The sequence below is a fragment of the Varanus komodoensis genome, unplaced genomic scaffold (genome assembly GCF_004798865.1).
Source record: "Varanus komodoensis strain SLA01 unplaced genomic scaffold, ASM479886v1 scaffold7_1, whole genome shotgun sequence".
Classification (NCBI taxonomy): domain Eukaryota; kingdom Metazoa; phylum Chordata; class Lepidosauria; order Squamata; family Varanidae; genus Varanus; species Varanus komodoensis.
The window spans coordinates 455,984-482,060 of record NW_025336479.1 but is presented as its reverse complement, the minus strand read 5'-3'; the positions used below and the strand labels follow the sequence as shown (position 1 = coordinate 482,060).

Below are 26,077 nucleotides of genomic sequence, written 5' to 3'. Positions count from 1 at the left end.
CAGCCAGCCATTATTTCTTAAGTGTAAGTGGAGAATTTTGGCATTCATCTTACTGCCACCTGCTTGACTGTTACTCAGATAAAGATATCCTGATCAAAGTTCACGATGCTTTATGAAAAAGCCTAGGCACGAGCAGGCAGGTCTCCGTTCTGAGGAGATTGCAATCTAAATGTTGACAGCAGGAGTGATAACAGACGGAGAGAAGTTAAGGGAGGGAAAGAAGCGGCGGCGGACCAATATGGTCAATTAACAAATGCACTGGCAGTTCAGCGTGTGTTTTCCTGGCAAACAGTGCACAGGGACTGCATGGAGAACGGGTGTTTGTGAGCCCATTTGTTTCCCCCACAGCCACCCCTGCTGCACACGTGCATGTTGGCGATCCATTGCAGGGTGCCGTAAACTGGGCTGAGAGCGTTGCGAAACGAAGGAGCGATGGCTCTCTGCTGCTGAGGCAGGTGGGCTGACATTCCCTCGCCAGGTGAGCTGGAGGATTGGCACGCTTCGCCCTGGCAGTAGGGATCTGTTCCCAGTTCCCTTCCAGATAAAGAGTCAGAGCTGTGTGAGGGCATAATTTGTCCTTGGTGACATCACCCCACAGCTGACCTGGATTATCTATTTTATTTATTTTTATGTATTTAAAGTTTTTATATGCTGTCCTCTACAAAAGTGTCTGGATGACTTACAAAAACAAAACAAAACAGCCACATACAACAAATTAGATTAAACAAATAATTAGAATTTAGATTAAAAACATGGATTAGCCATGACTCCATGATTTCTGATGGGCTGGAATTATATGATCATGGAGAAGAAATAACACTGAAACAGTTGACAAGAGAAGAAACAAAACAGCTGGTGAACAGCTCCAAAAAAAAAAAAAAAAATACTTTGGGGGATTTCTTTCTGGTAACGCTTAGGCTCTCCCATCCTGAAAACCATGTGTCCCCACCCAGAATGTTCAGCCACAGACTCGGGCTCAGCCCTCCTTGGGAGCAACTGAACATTTGGACCGGTTTCATATGTTTATTGCACTGCAAAAGAGAGCCATGGTTGGTACTGGCGCAGAGGATACATCTCCACCATCACCATCAGTAACATTTACGCATCGCTTTCCACTGCCAAAAGCCATCTCAGAGCAACTTGCATGCACAAATACAGAAATCCATGATTAATATATCAGAGGAAGAAACACAAAATCAATATAAAGTATAATCTGCACAATGAAACTAATAAAATAACATCATAAAAGCAATCTAAAAACGATATCATATGAAAAGTGTTCACCTACGGGGAATAAAATCTCTTCCCACCTCCCATCACCCCCACTGCCTCTGGAATGAGCACAACTAAAGCAGTCCACAACAACTCAGCCATAACTAATGGCCAAATCTCCGCGAAAATAAGTATGTCTGTGCTTGGCACCAAAAAGATGACAGTGTTTTTGTGATTAACATGTAATGAATGTTCATTTCACACACCACAAGGTCTGCACATGGCGGAGACGCAGGGTGTTTGTTATTTCTATCAAGTGCAAAGTCCTACAAAGAGTTACCTTGCCTAAAATTACACAGTTGGCAGAAGAGCCAGTCCATCTCTTCTGCTTCACCCAATCAGCTGGAATCAGGCCTTCCCGCCTTTCCCAAATCCCAGCTCTCTCCGCTCTTGCTTTTCCTGGTGCTAATACTCCCTGCCATAGCTTCAAATGGGCCATGTGGTCACTGGTGTGCAGGTGACAAGAGAAGGGAGAATAGGAAGGCATTGTGAGCCAGCAGGACAACAAGGCTTTAAAGTATGGAGAAGCCATCTGAGCAAAACGCTGTTTAATTTCCAGGTTTTAATGAGCACTTCTGGTGTGTGACACTCAGTAATTGGGTAACAGCTTTAGCTTGGGTGTTATGCAAATCTAGGGCTTTGATTCTGATGGGGAGTTGGTCCACTGAATCCTCAAAGCACTCTATGAATACAAATTGTCTACAAATAAATGGGACCAATGTTGGTGGAACAAGCTGAAGATCAACCCCATGGTGCTGGAGGCCTTGGAAGCAAGAGATGTGGAGGAAAGAGACAACAGGAAGTTGGTGCAGAAGTGGGGATGCTGGCCAAAGGGGGCTGAATGGGCGTCGATAGCCAGGTTCAGGGCAAAGGGATGCATGTGTCTACTGCTTGCCGGCCTGTTTCTGGAGCTCTTTGGCTCTGCAGTCGTCCCTCAGGAGGGAAGCTGCTGCTTGCAGGGTCCCTGCGGCCAGCTTGGGGAGGGGGAGCGGGCGCATGGTCTTCTTCAGCAGCAGGGGCTTGCTCTGGCTAGAGAAGGAGGGTGGGAAGAGAGCAGGCGCTTTGGCTCTGCTGTGCTCGAAAGCCACAATTCCATAACTGTGGCATAAGCAGCCTTTGGAAAGATGGTGCAGTTCATGGAACTGGAGGAAAACGGCTCCTGCCGAAATAAGAGTTCGAGGGACCTCTCTTGCATCTCAGTCCCCTGGACCAGCTGGCCTTTTGCCCACTGGGCCTTCCCCTCCCGCTGCCCACACCCTTGCATCTTTCTGCCTGGGATTTTTTCTGAAATCAAATGCCCCCTTTGCCCTGTCCACACATCCCTTCTTTTTTCTTCCTGTTGGAATGTGCTTAGGGGACATGCGTGCTTTAAAGGAGAGCCTGAGGCAGCTGCCCCAGCTGATCTGGGACATGACGAAAAAGCACTTGGATGTATTAATGATTCCGTTCTCATTGTCATGGGAGGAGAGAGCGGTGGGGTGCGGTGGGATTTTCTGCCCCAGCACTGGGTGAACCCTGCTGGCCTTGAGTCCTGCTGCATGACTTGACTTGCCGGGGGTCGTGAGGCGAGGCTCTCTTTGTTGCGCTGCCTCTCCTTTCCTTCTAGAAATCAGAACATAAGGACCATTAAAGATATGTTCTAGAATCCCAGAAATAATCCAAATGAAGTCTTGACAATAAAATGAGGGACTACCTTTGGTTGAAGCTCCCTCTTCTTTACCACCTCATCCAGGGACCTGCTGTTGCACTTGATGGTGAAGGAAGGGCTGAATAAGCTTGTCCTCTATAAAGTCTGCATTATACTAATGTAGCACGCGCGCGCGCACACACACACACACACACACATGCAAGTTTTTTGCCCCAAGGACGTGAGAGCTCTGAATCTCTTTGGTACAGAGCTTATGAGGGTGGCTCTCATTCTTTTTCCAAGCAGTCTCCTTTTTCTCTGGATGATGAGGTCCCGGGGAAGCTCTCTCTGCAAATGGAGAGGCCTCACTGTTGGTCCCTGGGAAGTCCTTCCAGGAAATCACAATACATGAGGTAACTCCCTCCATCTTTTCTCAGGGCATTGCACCTTTTAAAAATTAGTTTCTGAGGGTTCAGTTTCCTCCAAAGCATGCCCAGTAGCTACTATAGTTAAAATATTTCAGTACATTCCAAATAAAAAAATAACAAAATTGTGGCTCAGATTATAACAAATTGTTACAAAAATAACAAAAGAAGAATGCCTGTATTTTCATGCACTCATTTGGGGATTATCGTTTTTTCTTGAACCCCTATATACCCGGCAATCTTTGGTTGTGCTTTTTTGAAATATTCCCTTATTTTAACTTTCATGGGAGGAATCTTTGGTTGCTACTGAAACCAACGCATACATGTGCTGTCACCACTTAAAAAAATGTGCTCCTTTTTCCCTGTGTGCCATGAGAAGCACAGGGGAGATTTTTAAGTTACTTACAGCACGTTGTGGGGTTGACCTACTGGCTTACTGAGGCAGCTTCTTCCATTGTCTTTGCTGGAGAAGAAATGTGTCCCTTGTGCATGTCCCCCCACCCCAAGGTTGTCTTTATCTGCCATTCTATATCTTCGATAAACCAGCCACCATGTTGTGCTGCAGTAGAGCTGCAGTATAGCAGAATTGTGGTTTTACACCAGGCTTTTCTTCCTGTCTGAATCTTAAGAGCTGGCTTTCCTTACTCCAAAATAAGCCCTGAAAAACCCAGGCAAGGCTCTGGAGAGTGACACCATTGCAGAAAGGCCCTGCAAACTTCCGTGCATGAGAATTTGCAAGCACACAATAAATGTCTTGCGTGGCAAAGCGCCTAATGTATTTTCTTTACACACACATACATACTGGTAATATTTTTATACTATATCTGTATTTATTAGGGCCGAGACACATGTAGATCCAAAGGAGACCTGAAACTGTGTGGATGGGATTTGAGCTCATTTTTTACAGTACGAGCTCCTGAGACGAAGCAGGAGTCGGAAGGCTGGTACTTCACAGCCATTTGGCCATTTCCTTTGTGGCTGCCACATACTGCCTTCCCCTTGGGAAATGGGATGCACCTGAGCTGCCTGCCTGAGATGGGAAGAGGCTGCCACTCCGAGGCATTTTATTTCCCAGTGGCAAAAAGAGCATTCTTTGCAACTGGAGGAAGGCAGGAGAGACAGCAGGGGATCTGCAGGGAGGCAACTCAGATGTCCAGTGCCTGGTTTCCACTGCTGTCAGTGCCACCACCTCCTGCTTAGGGATGGGGAAGGAATTCATTGTAATATGAATTCACCAGATTTATACTTCCCAAATGAATCCATGAACCAAGATGCAATTCTCCTTCAATGCTTGCACTTCGGCAAATGTTGCGAAGCAATTATCTGATCGATGCAAGCATTTAAAAGGTGCACAGTAGGGGAAAATTGCACAAAAATGCATACATACATACAGAGAGAGGCAAATGGAAATAAATATAGCTGTTTGTGAGGGCTTTTTAAAACCAAAAATGTATAAACTGAGGCAGAAACAGGAGAGCGTAAGCTTGTGCTTCCAAAAGTTTGAAAGAAGCAGAAAGTAGAACAGACATGTTTGCCCTTTTTTACTGTTGCTGTGGCTAAGAAACCATGTCCTGGCCACAACCTCCCTCCCACCCTCCACCTTGGGTCAGTGTCACCCCCAAGAAGAAGGGCTGACCAGTTCAGAGCAGCCATTGGCTTAGCATCACAGTTTTCAATGCATTGCTGTGCCTTGGCATCACTTGCAAGTGAATTTGGGTGACTGTCCGTCTTGGGCCTTCTTAGTTGAGCATTTGAAAAGCTAGGCCTGGCTGTGTTGAAGAAGACGGGTCCCACTCAGGTACACTTATAGTCTAATATAGTCAGCAAACCACGAAAAGAATTAAATGTGGAGGATCTGCCAATTTTGAGATGTTTCTATCAAATGTGCAGATGAGAACATGCTGCTCTGATCGGGCATCCCAGTCTTAAGCTATGTGGAGATGAGTCCAATTCTGGACTAGATCAGAATTGGACTAGTCCAGATTCAGCTCCCTGCTTGATGGTTAAGCCGTGCTTTGGGGCAACTCAGCCTTGTTTAATCTAGCCTGGCTCAGAGGGCTAGTGTGAAGATTACAGTGGGGAAACTCCATGCATGCTGCTCTGAGCTTCTTGGGGAAAGGGCAAGAGCTGCAGCCACACTTCCTGGTGGTACCATACCTGGATTTCACCACCTGTGAAATCCTTTGAAATGCGTCCCTCCATTTTCTGCTTAGCACTGTCGATCCCCTAGGGGAAAATGTGGTCTTAGGTGGCAGAAAGTATCGTGGACGCTTGTCCAAAATACACATTAGTATTTTTATTCTGAAAATACTGACACCTGGGAGGTTGTTGTAAGGTCAACATGACAGAGAGAGGAGGGAAAGCACCTGCCTTCTTGGAAGAGGAAGGAGCAAGTCTGTTACACCGAGGACTGAAGGCAGAATGCTTACTGCTTTCCTTCATGCACTCTCAAGGTACTTTCATTGACTCTCAACAGGCATTTGCTCAATGTGACCTGGGAACACAGGGATTTCTCCTTCAACGAAGGCGGCTACTTGGTGAGGCCCACCATGGTGGTGATTTCACTGAACCGACACAGGCTCTGGGAAATGGTGAGGGCTTCTTTTTCTTTCTTCTCATCTTCTTGGTGTGTGTGATCTGGAATGTATCCAGGGCTGGCCTGAGACATGCTGCTGCCAGAGGCTCAACAGCCCCGTATCACATATGTGGGAAGCTGCATTTTACTCCGACTGAGGGCAGCAGGATAGCTTGGAGGGCACAGAGAAGTACACAGACCACCCTGAGGTCCACCTGAGGGGCCTGCTTCACTCTGCCGAATGGTAGGACCAACTGTGAATACATCCGCCTCATTCTGCAGTTAGGGCTTTCCACAGTTCAAGCCCCAGATTATGCAGCTTTAGGGTTTATTGGTGTCATTCCCTATTGCCCATAGTTGAGGCAGGAGGAGATACACAGTACAGAGAAACTGGAGGAGGGAAAGAGATAGTTTTAAGCCAAAGGATTCCATGGTGGAAGCCCCCAACTGTCCTTCCTGTTATCTTTTCTGCTCATGCTTGGCTGTCTCTCTTACTTCTGCCGTCAAGGTGATGGCTTAACTGACAGAATCAAAGCTGAATATGAAGACTTCTTCAAATCTGCATGGCAATTTGATTTCATTTCATAAACAAATTGAAGCACCATGAAATGAAATTTTGGATTCATTTATTCAGTGTTATACAACTAATTTATTTAATTTGCAATGCCTTGGTAATGTATCACATGCTACAGGGCACATAACTCAGTTGGATGAGTGCGCCAAGATGTCCTTGTTTGTGCAAGATTACACCGTTGTTTTCTTCCCCTCACATGGAATTGAATTAAAGATACAAATGGATGAATGATATGAAGGCAAATTGGCCTAAGTAAATTATGCATCGGAGGTAAAGTTCTAGAAGCTCTTGTGCACAAAACTGAAGGCTTCGCAATTAACGGCATCCTTCACCTACTGAAAATAACATGGAGGGAAAAATAGTTTTGGGACGACCCCAACAGAGAGTTAACCCTTGCACTACTCATATCCAGTGTCAAACCCCAGATATAGGGCTGGGGCTTTCCAAAAATGCTCCTCTTCTGTAGGACAATGGATAATGCTCTCCTGCCCTCCCCCGCTGTGGGTTGCTGTCACAAGTATTGCGTGTTAATTCTACATGCTAATAATCATATTTTGTGCCCAAGCTACATTCTTTTGGCTAAGCCCATGCTTCTCAGGCCTGGCCTTACCATTAGTGGAATGAGGCAGTCACTTCAGGGAGCTAATCTTGACTGTCATGAAAGGGCAGCAACTTGTTAGCTTGTAAATTTATGTTTGCATTTTTTTCTCCCAGGGGGAGGGAAAGGTCAGGTTTTCTGCCACAGATGCCAAAATAACTTGATTGTTCTTGGGTATGTGACTTGACTTCAAGGGGTGGGGGAGGCAGCAAAATGTCTTAAACAGGCGCTGTGGTGCAGTTGTGACAGAACATTCCAGAAGATGGCGGCAGGCAGGTTGTGCCATGCACCCAGCTATATTAGAAGGCTCCTTCAGTTGTGCTAGAGTCCAGCAACTAAATACTCTTTTTGCTATCACTCTCCTCCCCTTCCCATCCCTGACTCTACCCATTGTTCTGGCACTGCTGGATGAATTAGCATTTCCAGATTTTTTTACCCTTTCTTCACAAGGAGCAAAAATTTAGGGAGGAAAACAATCTGTTACTTCTGATGACTCTCTCCCTCCCTCCCTCCCTCCGTGTGTGTGTGTGTGTGTGTGTGTGTACGCAAGCTCACATATGCAAAATGATTGTCTCCAATAAATCTTCGTGTTACAAAAAATATCTGGTTAGGTTTTCCATTCTTTTTTGAAGACAGCCATAAATTCGCTGGAGGAGATACAGGAGATCAATTAACTAGTAATGGTGTCAGTTAAGTAGGTGCTGCTGTTTGTGTAAATGTTTTCCATTGACACTTTCCCTGTGTGATCTGGCAGTCTGCAGCTGTTAAAATGGCAGCATTACTACAATTTGTGGTTGAAATCCCATAGTCTTTGTATTGTGTGAGGATGTGCTTCCTCTTTTCTGATTTGAATCTGGCATTGCTCAGCCTCTGTGGATAACTTGCATTGTGAGAGGACTCCTTTTTCTATACAATAGGCTGAGGCCATCTTTGGAGGCCCTACTTTAGTTGTCCCCACCATCACTCCTAGGTGGTCAAAAACTCTCCAGGGAAGCCCACCTGGTGCCTAATTGAAGTTTCCCAGGCATTTAGTGAAAGTCTATTCATTTTCCCAGGCATTTTAGTTGTGAGTTTTATCTCCATTGATTGGTTTTTATTTTTCATTGATTCATTTTTATTTTTCATTGATTTATTTTTATTTTTCATTGAGACAGAATGTGGCAGAGGGGAGTGATAACACTCACTTTGCATTTGAGGTGATTTTTTTCAAGCCTGTTAATAATGAGGCCGGATATAAACATTTTGCAAACATCTCTAATAAATGTTTTTTCCCCTATCTGACTACAGTTTGATCAATACATTACACTTTTTGTTGCCACAATATATAACAATACTTCTCCACTGAAAAGTGAATCAATAAAACATGTAATTTCAGTAAAATAATATCAACTTCAGTGGCTTTTTAAAAAGATCCTGCACTTCTAATTCTGTTGCAAGTATTCCACAGAATACTAGTGCTAATTCTCTATAATGTCCTTCTCTTTTTGCATTGTGAAAGTGGCAAACCAAAGGCCTTGATCGCCACTAGTTATGAACACTGCCGTATCAGTTTCCACAGGCGCAGGCAGGGCGCTTAAAGCATGATAAAAGAGTGGAAGGTTCCTTGTTCGTGGAGTGGTCCCTTTAATCCCTTCTCATGCGTGTGACCGAGAAGAGGGCTTGGCTTCTCTAGGGAAGCAGTTCCAACGGCAGCCCTCGTGCGTGCTGGAGATGCATTACTCAGCCGTTGGCTGCCAAGCCTAACTCGCAGGGATGGAGAGGAGATGGCAGATGGGGGAGCAGCAGACCTGGGGTTAGCGGCAGGCCAGTGTGCATCTCACCTCATTGCTAGAGCTGGGCAAATGTTACAGGACAGAAGGAAAGCTCTGCGCACATCCTTCCCATTTTACATCCAAATGCCTTTTTCTTGGGGTTATGTGCTGTTTATGTCCCATCGCTGTGAGCAAATACCACATCTAGCCAGTTTCTGATAGGTGTTAGATCTTGCATGAAACATTCCAAAATAGATCGAAGAAAAACCAGCCAGCAATGTTTATTAAGAATACGGCACATGAGGCTGTTGACATATTACATGTGTAAGGCAGAACACCTTGGAACTGCGCAGCACACAATTAAAACAAAGCTTTTATAGTTTACCTCACAATCTAACAACTTTCTCAAAGTCCCCATCCCTTCCCAAGGCTGGGAATTGTCCTCCCTCATTCATACCTTATGTAAGGATGACACTTTCAAGATGCCGCTCAAGCACTCGTCTTTGGCCTGATTCCTTCATGTTATCTCTTGTCTAGGACCAGTTCTCCTAGAGCTACATACACACAGGTTTTCTCTCTAACCGTGTATTTGTAAGGACAAAGGAGGCATCATCTTCTCCAACATGGGCCATTTCAAAATGCAACAGAATTAACAAAAGCTAATACAGCAGAATCTATTTCAAAAAGGAGTGATCTCTCCCAGAGCGCACTTGCAGCAAGAGTGCAAATCCAAAAATGAGCTCTGTAAAATTAGGGGGACAGAAAGAACGTATCTGTCTTCTGTGTCCAGACAAAATAGACAGAATGTGAAATGTCCCAGATAGCCAACAGGTCTACTGCTGCCATCAAATCATTTGGCGAATTATTCTAGGTTATAACTGCCTTGAGACTGTAGGTGTTTTTCTCCAGATAGCAGAACAGTTGCCAGCAGCCAGCAATGTGGTGCTCTTTCTGGCTCATTTCACCATGCTGGTTTTCCCAGTGTAGCAGCCACAAAGCTTTCCCTTCCTATCCCCCTTCAGAATCATTTTTAACATAACAAAATTGAAAAATATTCCCTCTTTCTAGCCTCTCTATTTCTGCCCTCCCATCTATTATCTTGCTGTTTTCCCCCCTCCTAGGTTCCAGCCTTACTCTTTCCTCTCTCCTCCGGCCTGTAGCGTTGCCCTTTCTCTCCCTTCTTCTTTACCTTGCTGTTTCTCCCTGGCCTTGCCCTTTCCTTCTCCTCTACCCCTCTGCCTTGCTATTCTGCCCTCTCGCCCAGCCACTGGCCCTGCTATTTCCCCCTCTCTCGCACATGCACTTCTTTGGCTCACTTGTGACCAGCCAGGCCCCCTGGCAGCCATTCCGGAACTAGCCACTTCCCTGAGGGAGCCATTTCATGGTGGGACTCACTGCAGTTCCCCACAGTATCAAATGTGCCCAGGGATCCAAAAATGTTGTGTGTGCATGTTTGTGTGGAGGTACTCTAAGCTGTAAAGCTAAAAGGAGATTTGGCTTTACTGCCTACATCTTACTAGAGTCCTCCAGCATTGACTAAACACATCCTCTTGGCTGTAATATACAACATAAGAGGGCACAGGGCTCAGTCTGAATGCAAAACTGCTAGAGGTATCCTTTCACGTGATTTGAGCTATAATGCTCCTTTCTGCTCTGGCACAGGTGGGGAAATGGGAAAGGGGGATCATCCACATGAAGTATCCAGTGTGGCCACGCTATGGATCCTTCCTGCAGCCAATGGCCGACAATCGGCACCTCACAGTCGCCACCCTGGAGGAAAGGCCCTTTGTGATTGTGGAGAAGACAGACCCGAGCACAGGCGTGTGTGTCCGCAACACTGTCCCCTGCCGGAAGCAGACCAACACCACCGGAAGGTGAGTGTGGCGGAGGGCCGAGGAGGAGCGTTGAAGAGCCGTGGAAGGAAGTTTTGGGGTGTTGGGAGCCTGTTGTATCTTCATGTATATGCAAGTTCAGCAGAAGTAAGCTGTAAACTTTGGATTTGGTTAAGAGGCCATTGCTTGCAGGGGGAACTATTCAAATCCAGATGGAGGGGTTTAATGAAAGGTGTATTTACTTACAAACAAGCCACCTGTGACCTGCATGAGGGAGAGATGTTGGTATCGCCATGCAGGATCTCTTGCTTCACTGCTAGCTGGTTCACTCAGAGAGGAGGAGAGAGAGGCACATAGAAACATAGCAAGTCAGAAGGGGCCTCCTGCTCCAGCCGGCTCTGCTCAGGACATGACTGTCACGCTTCTACTCTCACAGAGGGAGAGGTGGGGGGCAAACGGTCATGTGACCCTTTTGCCTTTCAGGCGAGGGGGGAGAGGAGAAGGGGCAGGAAGGGCACAACTCCCTCAGAGAGGTTAGCCTCCTGTTGGCTATGGCATTAACCCCTTCCTTCCTGCTCTGGTTATTGGACAGAACTGTGCATTGTTAAGTCAGGCCATGTTGCATGTGTCTAACATGGAGGAAGCTTGGCACAAAGCTCTAACTTCGTTCACTTGCATGGTCAGTTTAATTTGGGAAGTGTGGGGGTCCCAACTTCTTATGACCGTTTTATCATGAGGCTGGGCAGCTCACTGGTGCCCATATACCGTTTTTTATACAGCTGGCAAAGTGCTCACCTAGTAGGCCAACCTTGCTCACCCTTTTCATCTTAGAGAATGATAAAACCAAGTGGGTAGAGTCTAGTTTAATCTCTGTGAGTTAAGAGAGATAACTGTATAGCCCAGGGGTACCATTCAGTGCTAGTCTTCTGTAGGAATGGGAGTTAAGTTAGTCACAATTAATATGAATCTAATTCATTTAAGTGGCCCTGTTCTAAGCAGGCTAGCATTGAATACATGTTGGCATAATTCGCTTGAGGGTGATCAAAGGTTAACACTACTGCAGGTTTAATAACAGCTGAACTGGGACTGAGGGTGGCTCCATCCTTTATACAGCAGACCCAATTCTTGTGGTCACAGGAGTGTTTCCTGCAGCAATTCTCTACCACATGAGGTGTGGTGTCTCCATTAGGGGCAGGCCCACTCCTGAAGGGGAGGGTACAAATCCCACTGAGTCCTTCTGTGCTATTCTTAGTAGTACTTGGGCTGGATACTCGCACTTACACTGCCTTGGCCACGCATCTCCTAGCTCAACTAATGCCAGGTTTGGACCCTGACCAGACTTGGAAGTAGACCTTAAGCCAAGGGAGTTGATTCTCAGGCTTTTGAGGCAAATCTGACCCATCTAGGGCCCCGGTCTGGTCTTCTGGGGTTCCCCAGATAGCCTTGTGCCCTTTCTCCACTACTGGCAGACTGGTGGCTTCCATGGGTCTGCAGTATCCCCCCCCCGCCCCCCTGCAAAGGATGAAGCACCTCTCCTAAGTCTTGGTTACTGGCAGCAAGAGCTTGAAGCCAGCCTAGGCTGGTGTTTTGGTCCTGCCCCTTTTGTTTCTGGCCCTGTCCATGAATGGAATGAGGCTTTCACGCTTTTGTGAAATCGCATTCAGGTGCTGAGGCTGGAGTTAGACTGCTTCAACAGCCTTGCCTTAAGCCATTCAAGGTTTCCGATCTTGCTGTGCTGATATCCATGCAGCTGTGGCTGAAGGTGAAAGGAATCAAATTAAAGAAGCCTCACCCTGTGCTCCTCAGCTGTGGAGCAAATGCAGCCTCACAAGCGTGCTGGCAGACATGCCCATCCAAACTGACTGCTGGCTCAGCTGTCATTCCACCCCGGCCCTCTGTGACTTCTCACATGAGGGGGAAACAACACAAGTGCCCCCTAGCCACACGCACGAGCCTTTTAACTCCGTGCGTGCATCAGAAATGGGGAGGTGATGCGTCTTTCCTTTCAGAGCCCCATGGGAAGTCCTTTCCCCCTTGGGCCTGCTGCACATTGCACGGGGAGAAGGGGAGGGTGGCACACATTTCCACTGCATGGGACCCTGCACCTATTTCACTGGCATGATGAATGGCTTGTGGTTCGGCTGAGAAGCAGGGAGGAAACTGTGCAGCCTTCCCTCACCAGGGGACTACAACTCCCAGCACTGTGTGTGCTGACTGGTGATCATGGTGGTTATAGTCCAACACACCTGGAGGACGACAGATAAGAGAAGGCTGCTGCAGTGAGTCTCTTGTTCTGTTACATTTCTCTCCACCCATCCTGGCACTGAGTGTCCGATAAGACATGCTTCCCCGTACCTGCCCGGTAGCACAGAGAAGTGTGCCACAGGCTGGCCCCAGAGAAGTGCGCTCCCTGACACGAGTCCCACCTGAAGCACATCGGGAGCTGGGGAAAATGCAGTTAGCTGACATATTTTAATTTATATCATGCAATTAATTGCATTTGCATAAGCATTTTACAAAGACGACGGATGCTAGGTCATGGCTGGAGGAATCATTGCTGTTAGTCTGAAACGCCAGTTGCTCACTTCCCAGGGTGAAACTCGAAGTGGGAGTCGCCTTGATGGATGGAAATGATTATCGTTCAGTGGAGATCTTGGGTTTTCACTTCAGAAAGATTTAACAGGGGAGGCACGTGCGCGCAGGAACACAGCAGTTACTTTCAGCGAACCCAACCTCAAGGAATCGTCACAGCATATCTACTTTCCTTTTTTCCTGGCAGGGTCCCTTTGCCTTTAACAGTTCCAAGGCAGGAGGAAATTTGGTAGAGTGGTGCTTTTTTCTGTAGCAACTTCTGCACATTTGGGAAAATCTTTACTTGCTGACTTTCTGCTTGTCCTTCTGCTCTCTCAAAGGGAGAGCAGCCCGAGCGGAAGGAAATGTTGGCAACCCTACATGAGCAAGAATCCTGCTAGAAAAGGCTGCTTCCTCTAGAACAGCCTTCTCCTACCTGGTGCCCTCCAGAGATTTTAGATCACAATGCCCATCAGTTTTCTCATTAGCCATGCTGGCTGGGGCTGATGGCGGCTAAAGTCCAAATCACCCAGAAGCTGCTCTACAATGTCAGGCAGCTTTATCTCTTGGTTGGAGACAAAACATGGTTCCAACACTGGCAGCTGCGTGATTCTAGCTAAGCCTGTGCTTTGCTTCAGCACCGAGGCACTCGGTGGGATCCCTCCAGGCATGCAAATGCCCTCGAAATGGTGAGAAGCCCTCTGAGCAGAGACTGCCTTGCTGTGTCGGGGCCTGTAAACATTGCACTCCCCCAGCAGACTGCTGTGCAAGCGGGCTCATCAATTATACTTCCAGGGTGGCCAATGTGTGGTGACCCAGCCTGCAGATGCAAGTCGGCGGCTGCTCCTTGGAGGCCACTAGCTGGAAAGGTGGTCATGGCAATCAGCTTGCCCCACAGCCCTGCTGGGGCCCAGCCTGAAATGCCTGTGCACCATTGTTAATCACTGCCTGTTGCTGACCTCTGCCGATTTCTGGTCAAGGTTGTGTCACCAGCCAGCCTGCAGGGCGAAGAAGCTGTACTTTTCTGAATAAGGGCAGGCTGGAAAATGTCAGAAAGTATTCAGCTGTTACGGGAGCATGGATGCCAAGAATGCATTTCAAAGGCGAGAGGGAGGAGCAAGCATCAGATGGGCCTGAGTGGTCCTCATGTAGATCACAGGGAAGCTTTGTGGCCTGTTAGGGTGTCCTCGTCAGCATCCTGGGAGGGGGGAGCGGGGGGGCGGTCTCATGAATGGCAATTTTTATCTTTGCCAGAGCACATGGTTAAATGCAGGTAACCATTTACCAACAGCTAAGTTACCACAGAATGCTTGGAAGCATTTTGAATGGGAGATGTCCTGACCCAGCCTTCCCCAAACTGCTGGCCTCCAGACATTTTGGAGTACAACCCCCATCAAATCCAGCCAGCCTAGCCAAAGTTCAGGGAGTGTGGGAGTTGCAGTCCAAAACATCTGGTGGCTACTGGGTTTGAGAAGACTGCTCTGTTCCCTCGCCACCCCTCCCGGTAGTCTTGGGGCTATTTTCAACCCTCTTGCAAATCACCCTCAGAGGGTGCTGCACCGTCTGGCAGCAAAACATTTTGATATATTACAAGGGGCAAATCTAGCTTGCAGTGAACCGAAATTCGTTATTTTTAGCACCCTGTTGTGCTAAAGCTGCCGTTTAAACAAAGCTGTTTTTTGCTTCGCTTTGCTCTTGTGATCAGATTCAGTGGCACTGCAGGGATGGTCGAGGTCACACCGGGTGAGGGGGCCGCTGTAGCCCACAGCCTGTTGGTTGTCTATCCTTTTTTGAGCTGGAGAACCCAAGAATTGAACCTGGGACCCCTGCAAGCGACGCCAGGGGTCCCACAAGGAGCTGTCCTCTCTGACTGGCTGCATTGTCCTGTGAAGTCAGGCGGAGGCATGGAACTCCTCCCTGCTTGCATGTTCTGGCACAGAAGTGTGGTAGGGCCCCATGTACCAGTCATTAGTCAGAGCTAAACAGACAACTGGCCAAAAACGTGTGACAGGCAGAGAATGGATCATCTGCATGCATCTTTGAGATCATCCTAGAAGGGGTGGGTCGTGGTGGGGGCTGCAGCAGGGACAGAGCAGCACCCCCCTTTATGCTCACCCACATCCCAGTGGAAGCGAGCTGAGCCAGCTGAAGAGAGAGGGCAAGGAGGAGGCCCTGGCAATTAGCATGGCATGAAGGGATGAAATGCCAACACCTTGATGTGCCTGACCGTGATTTGTGAAATGGTTCAGAGGAAGGGAGACTGTCATTTAGAAATGGTGCTTTATTTGCTGTTCCAGTAGGTCTCATTTTAACATGGTTTTTCAACGAATTTCTATGAAACACTTTCCTTGTCATAGAAGGAAGCCCTTATCTTCCCTCTGTTTCTGGCTGGAATGACCTTTCAGGCTACCAGATGACTGAAAAACTAATTACTAGCCCCGCATTTGGTACACAAAATTTCACAGACAGTATGAGCAGCTCATAGCTGCAAGTATAGGATATTTTTTTCCCAAGAATTCAATGGTGATTGCAAGTCCCTGTGCAATGAAAGATATTGTGTTTATTGTGATGGGCACAACTTCTCTTCTCTGCTCACTTCCTCCAGAGAGGCAAGGCATCCCCTCCATTCCTCCAAATGCTTCATTTCTCTCAGCAGCTTGAGGTCATTGAAGCCCCTTCTGCAATTACTTTTGCTATCAGTCACTCTGCCCTCCTCTTCCTCCTCCTCCTCCTCCTCTCACTCTGTGCTTCAGAACCTGACAAATGCTTGGAGCAGGAAGGGAGATTGGCATTTACTGGCACATCTTTGGGAGGATTTCTGACAGCAGGTTAAGAGTAGCCACAATTAAAAGGTTTCCCCCTCAAAATAGGTTGCTCGAAAACAATACAGGGAAAGAAATCAGGAGTGGGTTTTGTAGTGAAAGGATTGGTGAGCTTGGCTCTGGTCCTGATGAAAAGATTCCTAGGCTGGGCATGTCCTCAGAGGCTCAGTGTCTTGAAACGTGCGGTGTGTCTCTACCTGCTGAAGCCGCTATTTGGCATTGGCTTCTGATTGGAGAAGCTCAGGGTTCTATTAAGAAAACCTTCACATTTGATGCCTGCTCTTAAAGGATAATCAGAGAAAAAGTTACACGTTGACAGCTGGAGCGCATGTGAGCATATGTGAGTGTGTAAAACTATATTGCAAAAGGGCCGTCACATACAAAGGAAAGTTCATGAGCTAACAAAGGTGGGAACGTCAGCCTTTATTGCCACTGATTAAGTGCACAGCTCATTTACAAGAGTATATTGCATCCTATTATTGGGACATGCTTCATTATTCAGTGCCATGCTAATCTGCCATTGCTGCTCTGCTAATGTGCTTTTATGAAGACAGCTGCGCTGGCAGACTGCAGTAAGGTATGCAAGGCTGCCGCATCTAAGTGACCTTTTGTTTACAGTCCCTCTCAAATAAGGCAGTGCTGCCAGTGTCTATAGCATTGTCCTGAGCAGATGAGCAAAGATTCAATTTAGAATGAGCCAGCACTTAAGGGATCATAGAAACAGAATGAGTCAGAAGGGGTCTCCTGGGCCAGCTAGTCTGACCCCCGCCTCCAGCCGGCTCTGCTCATGACATGCCTACCATGGAATGCCCCTGTTGGCATGCCCACAGTGAAGGCGCAAAGGAATAATCAACCCGATCTGTATGTTTTGTATTCTCCTTTCAGTGGGGATGAACCCATGGACCCCTATACCAAGCTCTGCTGCAAAGGCTTTTGCATTGATATCCTCAAGAAGCTGGCCAAGACAGTGAAGTTCTCCTACGATCTCTACCTGGTGACAAATGGGAAACATGGGAAAATAGTAGATGGTTTCTGGAATGGCATGATTGGTGAGGTAAGCGGATATCTGCTGTAGGGGTCAAATGTTCGTACGAAAGGCGATCGAGCTCTTTTACAAGCGAGAACAAAGAAGCTACCCTATATACATGAGAGCCCCTGATCTGGGACTGTCCTGACATATCTAGAAAAGTGACGTCTCTGAATGGAGATTCTCCCATCCCTGTCAACTTAATTAGTTGTATATGAGCATGCAGAAATGATTGCCATCTTCAGATCAGGATGGAAGCTTCTCTGTCAAATTGCCTGGTCATTTTAGGATTTAAAAAACAAACAAATAAGCATTGTACTTCCTTGAGTTTTCTATAAAACACCCTCATTTGCAGGACAGGAGCCTCTGTTTTAGTATACACTTCATGAGAGAACTTTTACATGAATACATGAAAGAACATTTGTTCCCTGACTGTAGTCCATAGGGTTCCAGCCGCTATCAGCCACTGCTGCATCTTCCAGCCACTGGCATGACAGTCCGCCTCCAAGATTCAATTAAACCTTCAGAAAAGGCACAGTCCTCCCGCAACTGTACCAGTTCAGAGTACAAGTTGCACATGTGAACTGGTACACAAGTAAAAGCTAGCGTGTCGGCTAGAGGGAGTCTAATCCTCCTATGCAGCTTTCTGAGTGTAAGGCATTCTCCCAGCATTCTGAAGTAGTACAATGGACTGTACCAGATCTTCCCCAACCTGTGCCTCTTAAATGTTTGAATGAACTTTTGAAACGGACAAGACAGAGAAAAGATATTACTGGTTAGCTGCCGGTTTCCATGACTCTCTCATTGGGAGATTCCACAGTGCCTTCCCTGGTTCCCTTAGCAAGAAAGAAGACCTGCCTGCTCAGAGGTCAGAAGCAGCAGCACTGTGTCAGGCGAGAGCTTGGCCAGCAGGGGTGTGTACTATGGCTGGGGAAGCATCAGGGCCTCCTTGATTCCTGCCCTCAACGGCCTATTGACTGCCGGCACTGGGAAGGCGAACTTGGTCATGCACAAACTCCTTCCCAGCACTTCATGTTCTCTGCCAACCTGGAACCCTTGTTGTAACCCCCCCTCATAATCAAGCATGTAGCCAGGGCATAACTCATCACGAGTATCAGGGTGTCCTGTTCGCATGAGAACAAGTACACGAACACGGATGTGCACGCTACGCAAAGCTGACGACAAAGCAGGCTACGCTCCAGCATTACCAGTATCACTGCAGACGTTATGCCCTTGTACCCACGCTTGCTTGCTTTTGCATGATAAATGTGCAAAATGTGCTCTCCCCTATTGTTTCTCTGTTGTTCCCCTATTGTTCGCTGTCATTCAAGCATAAGTGTAAAAGAGTATAAAAATCAAATGTCTCTCCTCTGCCTGCTACCACACTCTCACGAGTGCATGGTCCCTGCCGGCAGGTAAAATAAATCCCTCTCGATAATTCCAACCAGTCTCTGGTCTCGTCCGTAAAATCGAGCCATACAACAACCCTTTTTCAGATATGCATTTTGCTTAAGACAGAATCCTATACCTGGAAGTAAGCTCTGTCAAGCTCAATGGGACTTCTTGCTGAGAAGACACTTGTGACAGTGGTAGGCAGAAGATAGATCTCCAGATGTTTGGGATGGCCAAGTCCCAGAAGCCCTGCCACCACGGCCAATGAGCAGGACTGCTGGGAGCTGAAGACCAAAACTTCCTTAGGGCCACTTCCCGCCCCCACACAACACCTGCCGCAGAGGCTTGCTTCCATCCAAGTATTTGCTCTGCTTTGTGAAAGTTATCGTGAGCCTGTGAGCTGGCCTTCCAGGCTAGACAGCGTGGCCAGCCTCTTAAGAATGGCTGCATGCCTAGAGCTGAACAGCTCATGAGGTTAGCCTGGGCAACGTTTATGTGCCGTGCGGTCTTCCAGCACTCTCCTTTTAGGATTTGTAACCTAGGAAGGGACAATTATGTGTCAGCGGTTAGAAGCAGAATGCTTATAGCAAGACATTACACCAGATTCAGCTTTCAGGTGCTCCAGCTGCATTCCATTGGCTCAGAAAGAAGCCATAAATCCATCTGAATGGGCTCCTTAAGATTTGTTTCAGGCAATGGTGAGTCAGCAGAGCAGCGCTAAGAGGGCTGAGCGTGCGGGTGAATATGGCAAAGCATCCCTAAGAGAAAAAATGAGAGGCAGGGAGTATTAAACATGCATCCCTGCATTATAACTGAATGCAGGATTCCCCCACCCCCATGCACAGGAATTATTTGTCGCCCAGATTTCAGCTATTAAAATGTTCCACAAGAGAGGCAGCAATAAGGCTTCTGGAGAGTCAGAAAGTATCTGTGATCTGGAACATTTTGGGGACGGGAGAGTATTTTCAAGCAGATTGCTCTGGCTTGAATTACTGCTTGGAGAAATTGGAACTTGCCTTCTGATTTAATCCTTCCACCCCTTAGCATTTCTAAGTATTTAGATAATGTTGCACAAGAGCAAATGCACTGAAATTAGCAAACTGTGGCATAACATTCTCGCCAGCCCCATGTGTCCTCTGCCATTTGGAGGGCCTCTAACAGGGGAGTCCCATCCCATGGGCAGATCTGCATGTGCAGGAAACGGTGGGGAGGTTGCAGAGGAGGGGCTGGTTCTGACATCCAGGATGAATTGACTGGTTTCCACTGGCACCACAAAGGGGGCGCAGGGTAGGGGGCAGAACCTCTTTTAGCCAGAAGGTCAAATGCTATTCCACTTGGGAGCTGCTCTTAGGGGCTGCAGGCCAGCAGTGAATGGGGCCACAGCCCAAAACTTTCCAGCATATTGTCCTGAGCTGGTCCCTTCCCTCTGGCTTCAAAACCCAAAGCAATCCTTTAAAATGTCATCCTTTATGGAGACTCCACAGATAACAGAACAGTTTGAGCTCTAAATAGCTTTCTGTCAAAACTGAAAAGAGAAGCCTCTTCTCATGTCAGGAACTGAATCCAAATGGGAAATTTGCCCCGGGTCCCTTCCTTTCAACCAGCTTCTGGCACCCATTTTGCCTCTAAGTGCTTGTTCTTCTAAGCCTTCAGAGAGGCATTTCAAAATTTGGAGACTGAGGTTGGGGTGCGGGGGGGGGGGGCGCTGTAGAAGAAGCAGGGTTTGGTGTCTAACTGGTGCAGTAGCTTTGCCACAAGTGTGGGCCCAAGCAGGGAGCAAAACCATCTGTCTCAGGTTACAAAAGGGCTTGTGCTGCCTTTTTGAAACTCCTCTTAGGGGAGGTTCAAGAATTACTTCATAAACAGTCCCCGGTTGAAGTGTAACCGGGGCTGGCACCATAGTTTACGCAGTGGGTTTGCAGGGACTGACCTCTTTTGTCTGCATGTTTATTCAGAGGTAAGGCCCACTATGCTTAATGAGACTTTCAGTAAAGAAGGTGTGTTGGGGTTCCCAGTGTGGCACCCACAGGTGATGCTGTGCCCACAAGGACTTCTCTTACCCCTTTTGCTTTGTTTTGCTGTTTGGTTTAATGGTTTTAATGGGTTATGTAGATGCTGCTACCACTTCTGATTTTAGAGCCAAACAAACTTCTGGTATGTACCTATTTTACTTTGTTTGGCTATTTTAATAGATATTAATTGCTTATTTTTATTTAATTTTGTTTTATTATTTCTTATTGACTGATTTTACACTGTGATTATTTTAATGAACCATTTTGTTTTTAATTGATGTTAAATGTTGTTTATTATGTTGTGAGCTGCCCAGGGAGTCTATGGCTAATGGGGCAGCATACAAAATAATTAATTAAATGTATAATCCAGTTGTGCTCATGGATCTCTCCAATCCCTGCTCCCTTCAAAAAATGTTTTTAATTAAAAAAAAATTGAAACAAGTTTGAGGCCACATTCTTCTTCCAGTTCTTGAACATGCCATTGATCAGCTGTTTGGGGGGCAGGCAGGGCAGGCAACTGTTGCTTCTTGGCCCTAGCCAATCTTCCTTCTCTTGTTCTCTCCAGGACCAGCCTCTTGCCTTACTATTCTTCTCCTCGAACCCTTTCTTGCTCCTTGTCTCCCCTCTCCGCACTTGCCTTGCTGTTTTTTCCCCTCCTACCTCTACCCTTGCTTCTTCTCCATACCCCGGCCTACAGCTTCGCTCTCCCACTATTTCCCCTTTACTCCCAGTCCCCGTCCTCGCCCTTTCTCTGCCTCACCCACTTCTCCTTCCACTTCTTCCTGCCCAGAGCCACCCACCTTGCTCTTTCTCTCTCCTTTCCCTGCCCCTTCTCTTGTTCTGTACACACACACAGCACCTTACTGGGCAGGGCTCTGACAGGAGGCGAACACCAGGTGTGGCTGAACCTGGGTTGAGGCAGGGGCGTTTACATTATCTTTTGAGGGTGAGAACATTTGCCTTTCCTTTGAGTGCATGCGTGTGCACGTTCATGTCAGCGCACGCTAAGCAGATCAAACGTATGTAGGTCTACTCTACTCAGAAGCAATTCCCACTGAGCTCCATGTAAGCATGCATAGTATTGCAACCTTCAGTGGATATTTTGTAGTGCTTCTGTGGAGTCAAATATATGGACTGGCTCTGGAGTTCAGCTCCTTCCTCTGCTTGTACCCAATTTCCTGGATGAGCAACTTGTCTTTTGACTAGCCAGACCCCATGTCAGCCATTATATGATTAGCCACATCCTCTGTGGGAGCTATTTTCTGCTGGTGCCCACAGCAGTTTCTCCAATTCCTAAATGATCCAAAAAGATTTGTCAGGTCCAAAAGGATTTGGGACTCTAGAGTGCAGGATTGCAACTGCAAAATCTTCCATCTTCAGAGAAATGCAGAAGGAGGCATGGAAGAAATCCATTAGTGCAAGATATTCTTCTCAGCTGGATGGAGCTGGCTCTGTTGTGTTCATTTTTAGTTGTATTGATGTGGATTCATTGATGTCATTTCATACTCTTTCTATTCCCCAATGTTCAAGGTGTATTACAAACGAGCAGACATGGCCATTGGGTCCCTCACCATCAATGAGGAGCGCTCGCAAATTGTAGACTTCTCCGTGCCCTTTGTGGAGACTGGGATCAGTGTCATGGTAGCCAGAAGCAATGGGACCGTCTCACCTTCTGCTTTTCTAGGTAAGAGAAACTGCCGACAGTGCTGAACGAGTGGGAACTACAACAGAATATTGCAGCAGGAGGTGCTTCTGTTCACTGTACCAGTTCAGGCCATTCACCATGATACTCCATTCCATTCCTAAATAGTTTTGTGGTGATACAGGACAGGTTCCTGCACAAAGCATGGTTGGTTTTGGAGGGGTTGGTAATTCTGCAAAAATCAAAGTTCCCCCAAGCCTGATGGAAGATCCTCCTTGTACACGGAAGTACATAAGCAACGGCACTTCTGCCCAAACATCAGAAATAGAGCAAATTATGTACTGCTATCAATTCCAAATCATGTACACTGATAATAGAGAAGTGTTAGATATGGGATATTTAAAACAGTTATGTTGCATGTAATAGTCTCTAATTTACATGGTCCAACTGAAAATCATTATGGGAGGGTAGAAATAGACACCCCCTCCGATCCTCTGTGTACAACTGTTCAAATTTTAGGGTTATGTTTAGTGTTGTTTGGCCAACTATTGTTGCTTGCAAGCCATGTTTTGCTGACTATTTTCTGGAGTAATCATGTGGAGAGGTGATCCAAGACAGTTGGAGATCACATGCTGAATACACTGACCTCAAATGCTAGATAAGCTAGTGGATTTGGCTTTGTGGTGATGTCACTGAAGGCAAATAGAGGCCTCTGAGCTTGAAGGCAATGCTCCTTGAATTAGTTCTGTGGGTAATTCCACCCAACCAGAGGCCACAGAGAGAATATGCTAATATCAGCATGTTAGATAGCCAATCAGATTTGACTAAATAATGGTGTCAGTAAGGATAGGGGAAGTCAATTGATTAGAAGAGGGGCAGTGTAAATGAATGGGAATGCCCAACAGTAATCACAAAAGAACTAATTCTGATTCATTGCAAACACAACAAAACAGAAGATGCCCAGAATGTTCTTGAAATGCACACGGGACAATCCTTTTCACTGGGAGTTTGGGCAACAAGTGAGAAATTAACAGTTTGGATTGATGGGTACCACAATTGAAAAATTGTCTTGAGAGGAGACTATATGTGAACCAGAGAGGATTTGTCAACAAAGGAGAGATGTTTATAAAAAGAAAGGTGAGCAATTTGTAAAGGTATAATGAACGTTGTTGGGACTTGGTAGAAAATGTGTGAATGGAAAGACTAATGGGAAAATGAAGCTAGAAAGGCTCTTGGCAAAGAGTTATCAGAGTACAGTTGCAAACCATTCCCCTCCCAATACTAAGAAAAGATAACGGTGTGACAGAGCCTGAGCTGTCAAGATATATGACATTCATTCCATTCCCCTTATCTATGACATGAGTTTATTTCATCAGTGAATAGCTTAGGGAGGTATGCTTTGCTCTTAACAGTAGTAATCTCCCTCATGTTGTTTCAGAAATTCAGATATGCATTATTTCATTATCTGTTCTAATAAATTGCATAAATTGCATTAAAGAGTCTATAATTTATCTGATTCCCCCTTTCTCTTCTTTGGAAAAAATATATTTGCCCTTTTCCAGTGAAGCCTCACCAGAACATTAGCCAACAGATGAAGTTCTCCAGAGAAATGGTAGAATTACCTTCCTTTGACATTTCAAGGATAGACTAGGTATATTCTCTCAATATTAGGATTGTGTGGATCTTGAACAGTTTCCTTTCTGAAAGGTAGACCCGAACAATTTCCCTATTTTGTAATAATATGTCTGAATTTGTATAGATGAGACTCTGTAGCTACATTGGGTTGGATCCAGATTTAGGTGTATGCAACTGGGCTGCTGGAAGTAAACTTTCTTGCCTCCTTTTCTCACAACAGCCCCCCTCCCCCAACCCCTGAAAATGCTTTGCAGAAGGTACAGGGACCCCGATGAATGGAATGAGCTGTGGTGCATGATGGACGTGGGGGGGGGGGCTGTTGTGAGAAAAATCAGGCGGAGGCAACTTCCATAAGTGGAGCCTTTCTGTTTAGGAAGGCATAACCTGGATCGACCCCACTTTGCAGCCAATTCCATCCTTACATCTGGACTCATGACCTGATCTGGACATGGAAAGGAAGGTCTGGAGCGCACAGGTCTTTCTGGTTCTCCACTGACTTGCAGTGTAAATGCTAGCATGCCACACACACACGCGCGCACACGCACGGACGCACAAAGTGCTAATTTGCAAAGGCATTCTGCAAGCATCAGGGCCATTTCATCAATGGCTTTACTGAGCACTTCATGATCCTCAAAGGGAAATTTAGAATAAAAATTTATTGCTTGGATTATTCATCCTGACTGATCACTGCTCCATCATATCTGTGTGGCTGAACTTGATGTCAGCTCTCAAAAGCATCAATCATATTATGACACAATTAAAAAATTTAAAAATGTACATTTTGAGCAGCAGTGATCTGAACTAGTTGGGGCCTTTGGGAATATTTGGCCAATGAGAGCACAGCAGCAGCAAAAGGGGCAGTCTTTATGTTGTTCCTATGCCCTCATTGACTTTATCCCTCCCAAAGCTGCATCTGATTGGTGCAGACTGCAAGGTAAAGAATAGAGTTGTTTTAAAATGGCAAGCTGCAGCACAGGCTTGCCAGCTGGTTGCCATGGCAACTCATTTTGCAGCCAGCTGGACAGCTCTGCATCCAGGGCTAGCAGGAGGGGGAGGAAGACCCACCACAGGTTTGGGGGGTTCATTTGGGGCCCCCAAAACATTGGGGTCCCAGACTTGTGCCCCAGCATCCAGTCCTGGATGTGCCACTGCCCATGCAGGAAATTCAGAAGGCCATTCATTTGATGACATCATGCTGATACTCCATGAAAAAACGCATGCGTTAAGTGTGAATGACTCGGTATTTAGAAGGCCCAGACGCCGAAACCAAGCAGTGAGCTTGCAGAAGTCCAGACGTATCTTGGCCGCAAGGTGTGTTTCCCCGGGGCTCTGATGCCAGCTCATCACCACATACGCTCTGCTGGTAGATTTGTAAATAAAGCAGGAACCTTAAAATGTGCCGTAGGACTTGCTCGATCTCTTCTAGGAAGGAGGCCAAACCTGAGTCGTGCGACTGCTCGCCACTTGGAGACTTGGGGAGTGTGTCCTGCTACCCAGGCAGTGCCCCACTTCTGTGGTGAGGGCTTGTACTGTGGCATGGTTGCCTGTCCAAAGGGATTCCCAAGGACCATCTAGCGAGTCCAAAGTACAACCTGACGTGGCGATTTCCTGGCTCATGCTCTTCAATCTCTTCTCCTTGTTGGATTTCGTGTCTGGATTTATCATCGTGTTTGCAGTTCTGGGGGACACCAGTTCGGCTCCTGATCTCCTGGGCAGATGCCTGGATGGGCGCCTTTGTGCACACGTTGGCTCATCACTGACACAAAATGAATGTGCCTGGGGCGGGGGCAGAGCCTGCTGCGCTGGTCCCCTCCCCACGCACATGTCATCTCTCCAGGGCTAGTGTGGGAGAAGCAATTGCTGCTTTGAGCATCTGGGAGCTGAGAGGGTTAGGCTAAAGAGGAAGCTCGGATTCCTGCACTTTGAATCACACATGTGTCATTCCCTTCGGAAGAAGGGATGCGTTCACTTATGCTCTGCAGACCTCCCTTGGAGATACTCTGCTCGGTGCCAGGGGAGGACACCGACTCCTCACTGGCTTCCACGGCAGTCCCTCCAAGGCAGGCAGGGCTTTCACAGACCTGTTCCTCCTTCCTCCTGTTGTGAAACAAAAGCTGTCACTTCCTTTCTTGCATTTTACCAGCACCAACCGTCAGCCGTGCCAAAAGCTCAAGGCCCTAAAATAAACAGGAGTGCATGCCAGGGTGCTGGGTGCCTGTTAGAATTATCACCACAGACAACTGAAATGTTGCATCTGGTTTCTGGAACAGCAGACACCCAATTAGGGAAACAAAGAAATCCTTTAGAGTATTACTTGCAATT

The 26,077-nt window shown here is 46.9% G+C and overlaps 1 protein-coding gene across 1 annotated transcript in view; it reads left to right on the top strand.

Moving 5' to 3' along the window:
• The window catches only part of GRIN2C (glutamate ionotropic receptor NMDA type subunit 2C), a 61,137-nt gene that overhangs the window by 10,372 nt on the left and 24,688 nt on the right, over positions 1–26,077 (top strand). Inside the window, exons 3-6 of the mRNA XM_044454055.1 lie at positions 5,801–5,915; positions 10,485–10,696; positions 16,933–17,101; positions 22,009–22,162. Coding sequence (XP_044309990.1) covers positions 5,801–5,915; positions 10,485–10,696; positions 16,933–17,101; positions 22,009–22,162 — 650 coding nt within the window. The remainder of the gene's footprint in view (positions 1–5,800; positions 5,916–10,484; positions 10,697–16,932; positions 17,102–22,008; positions 22,163–26,077) is intronic.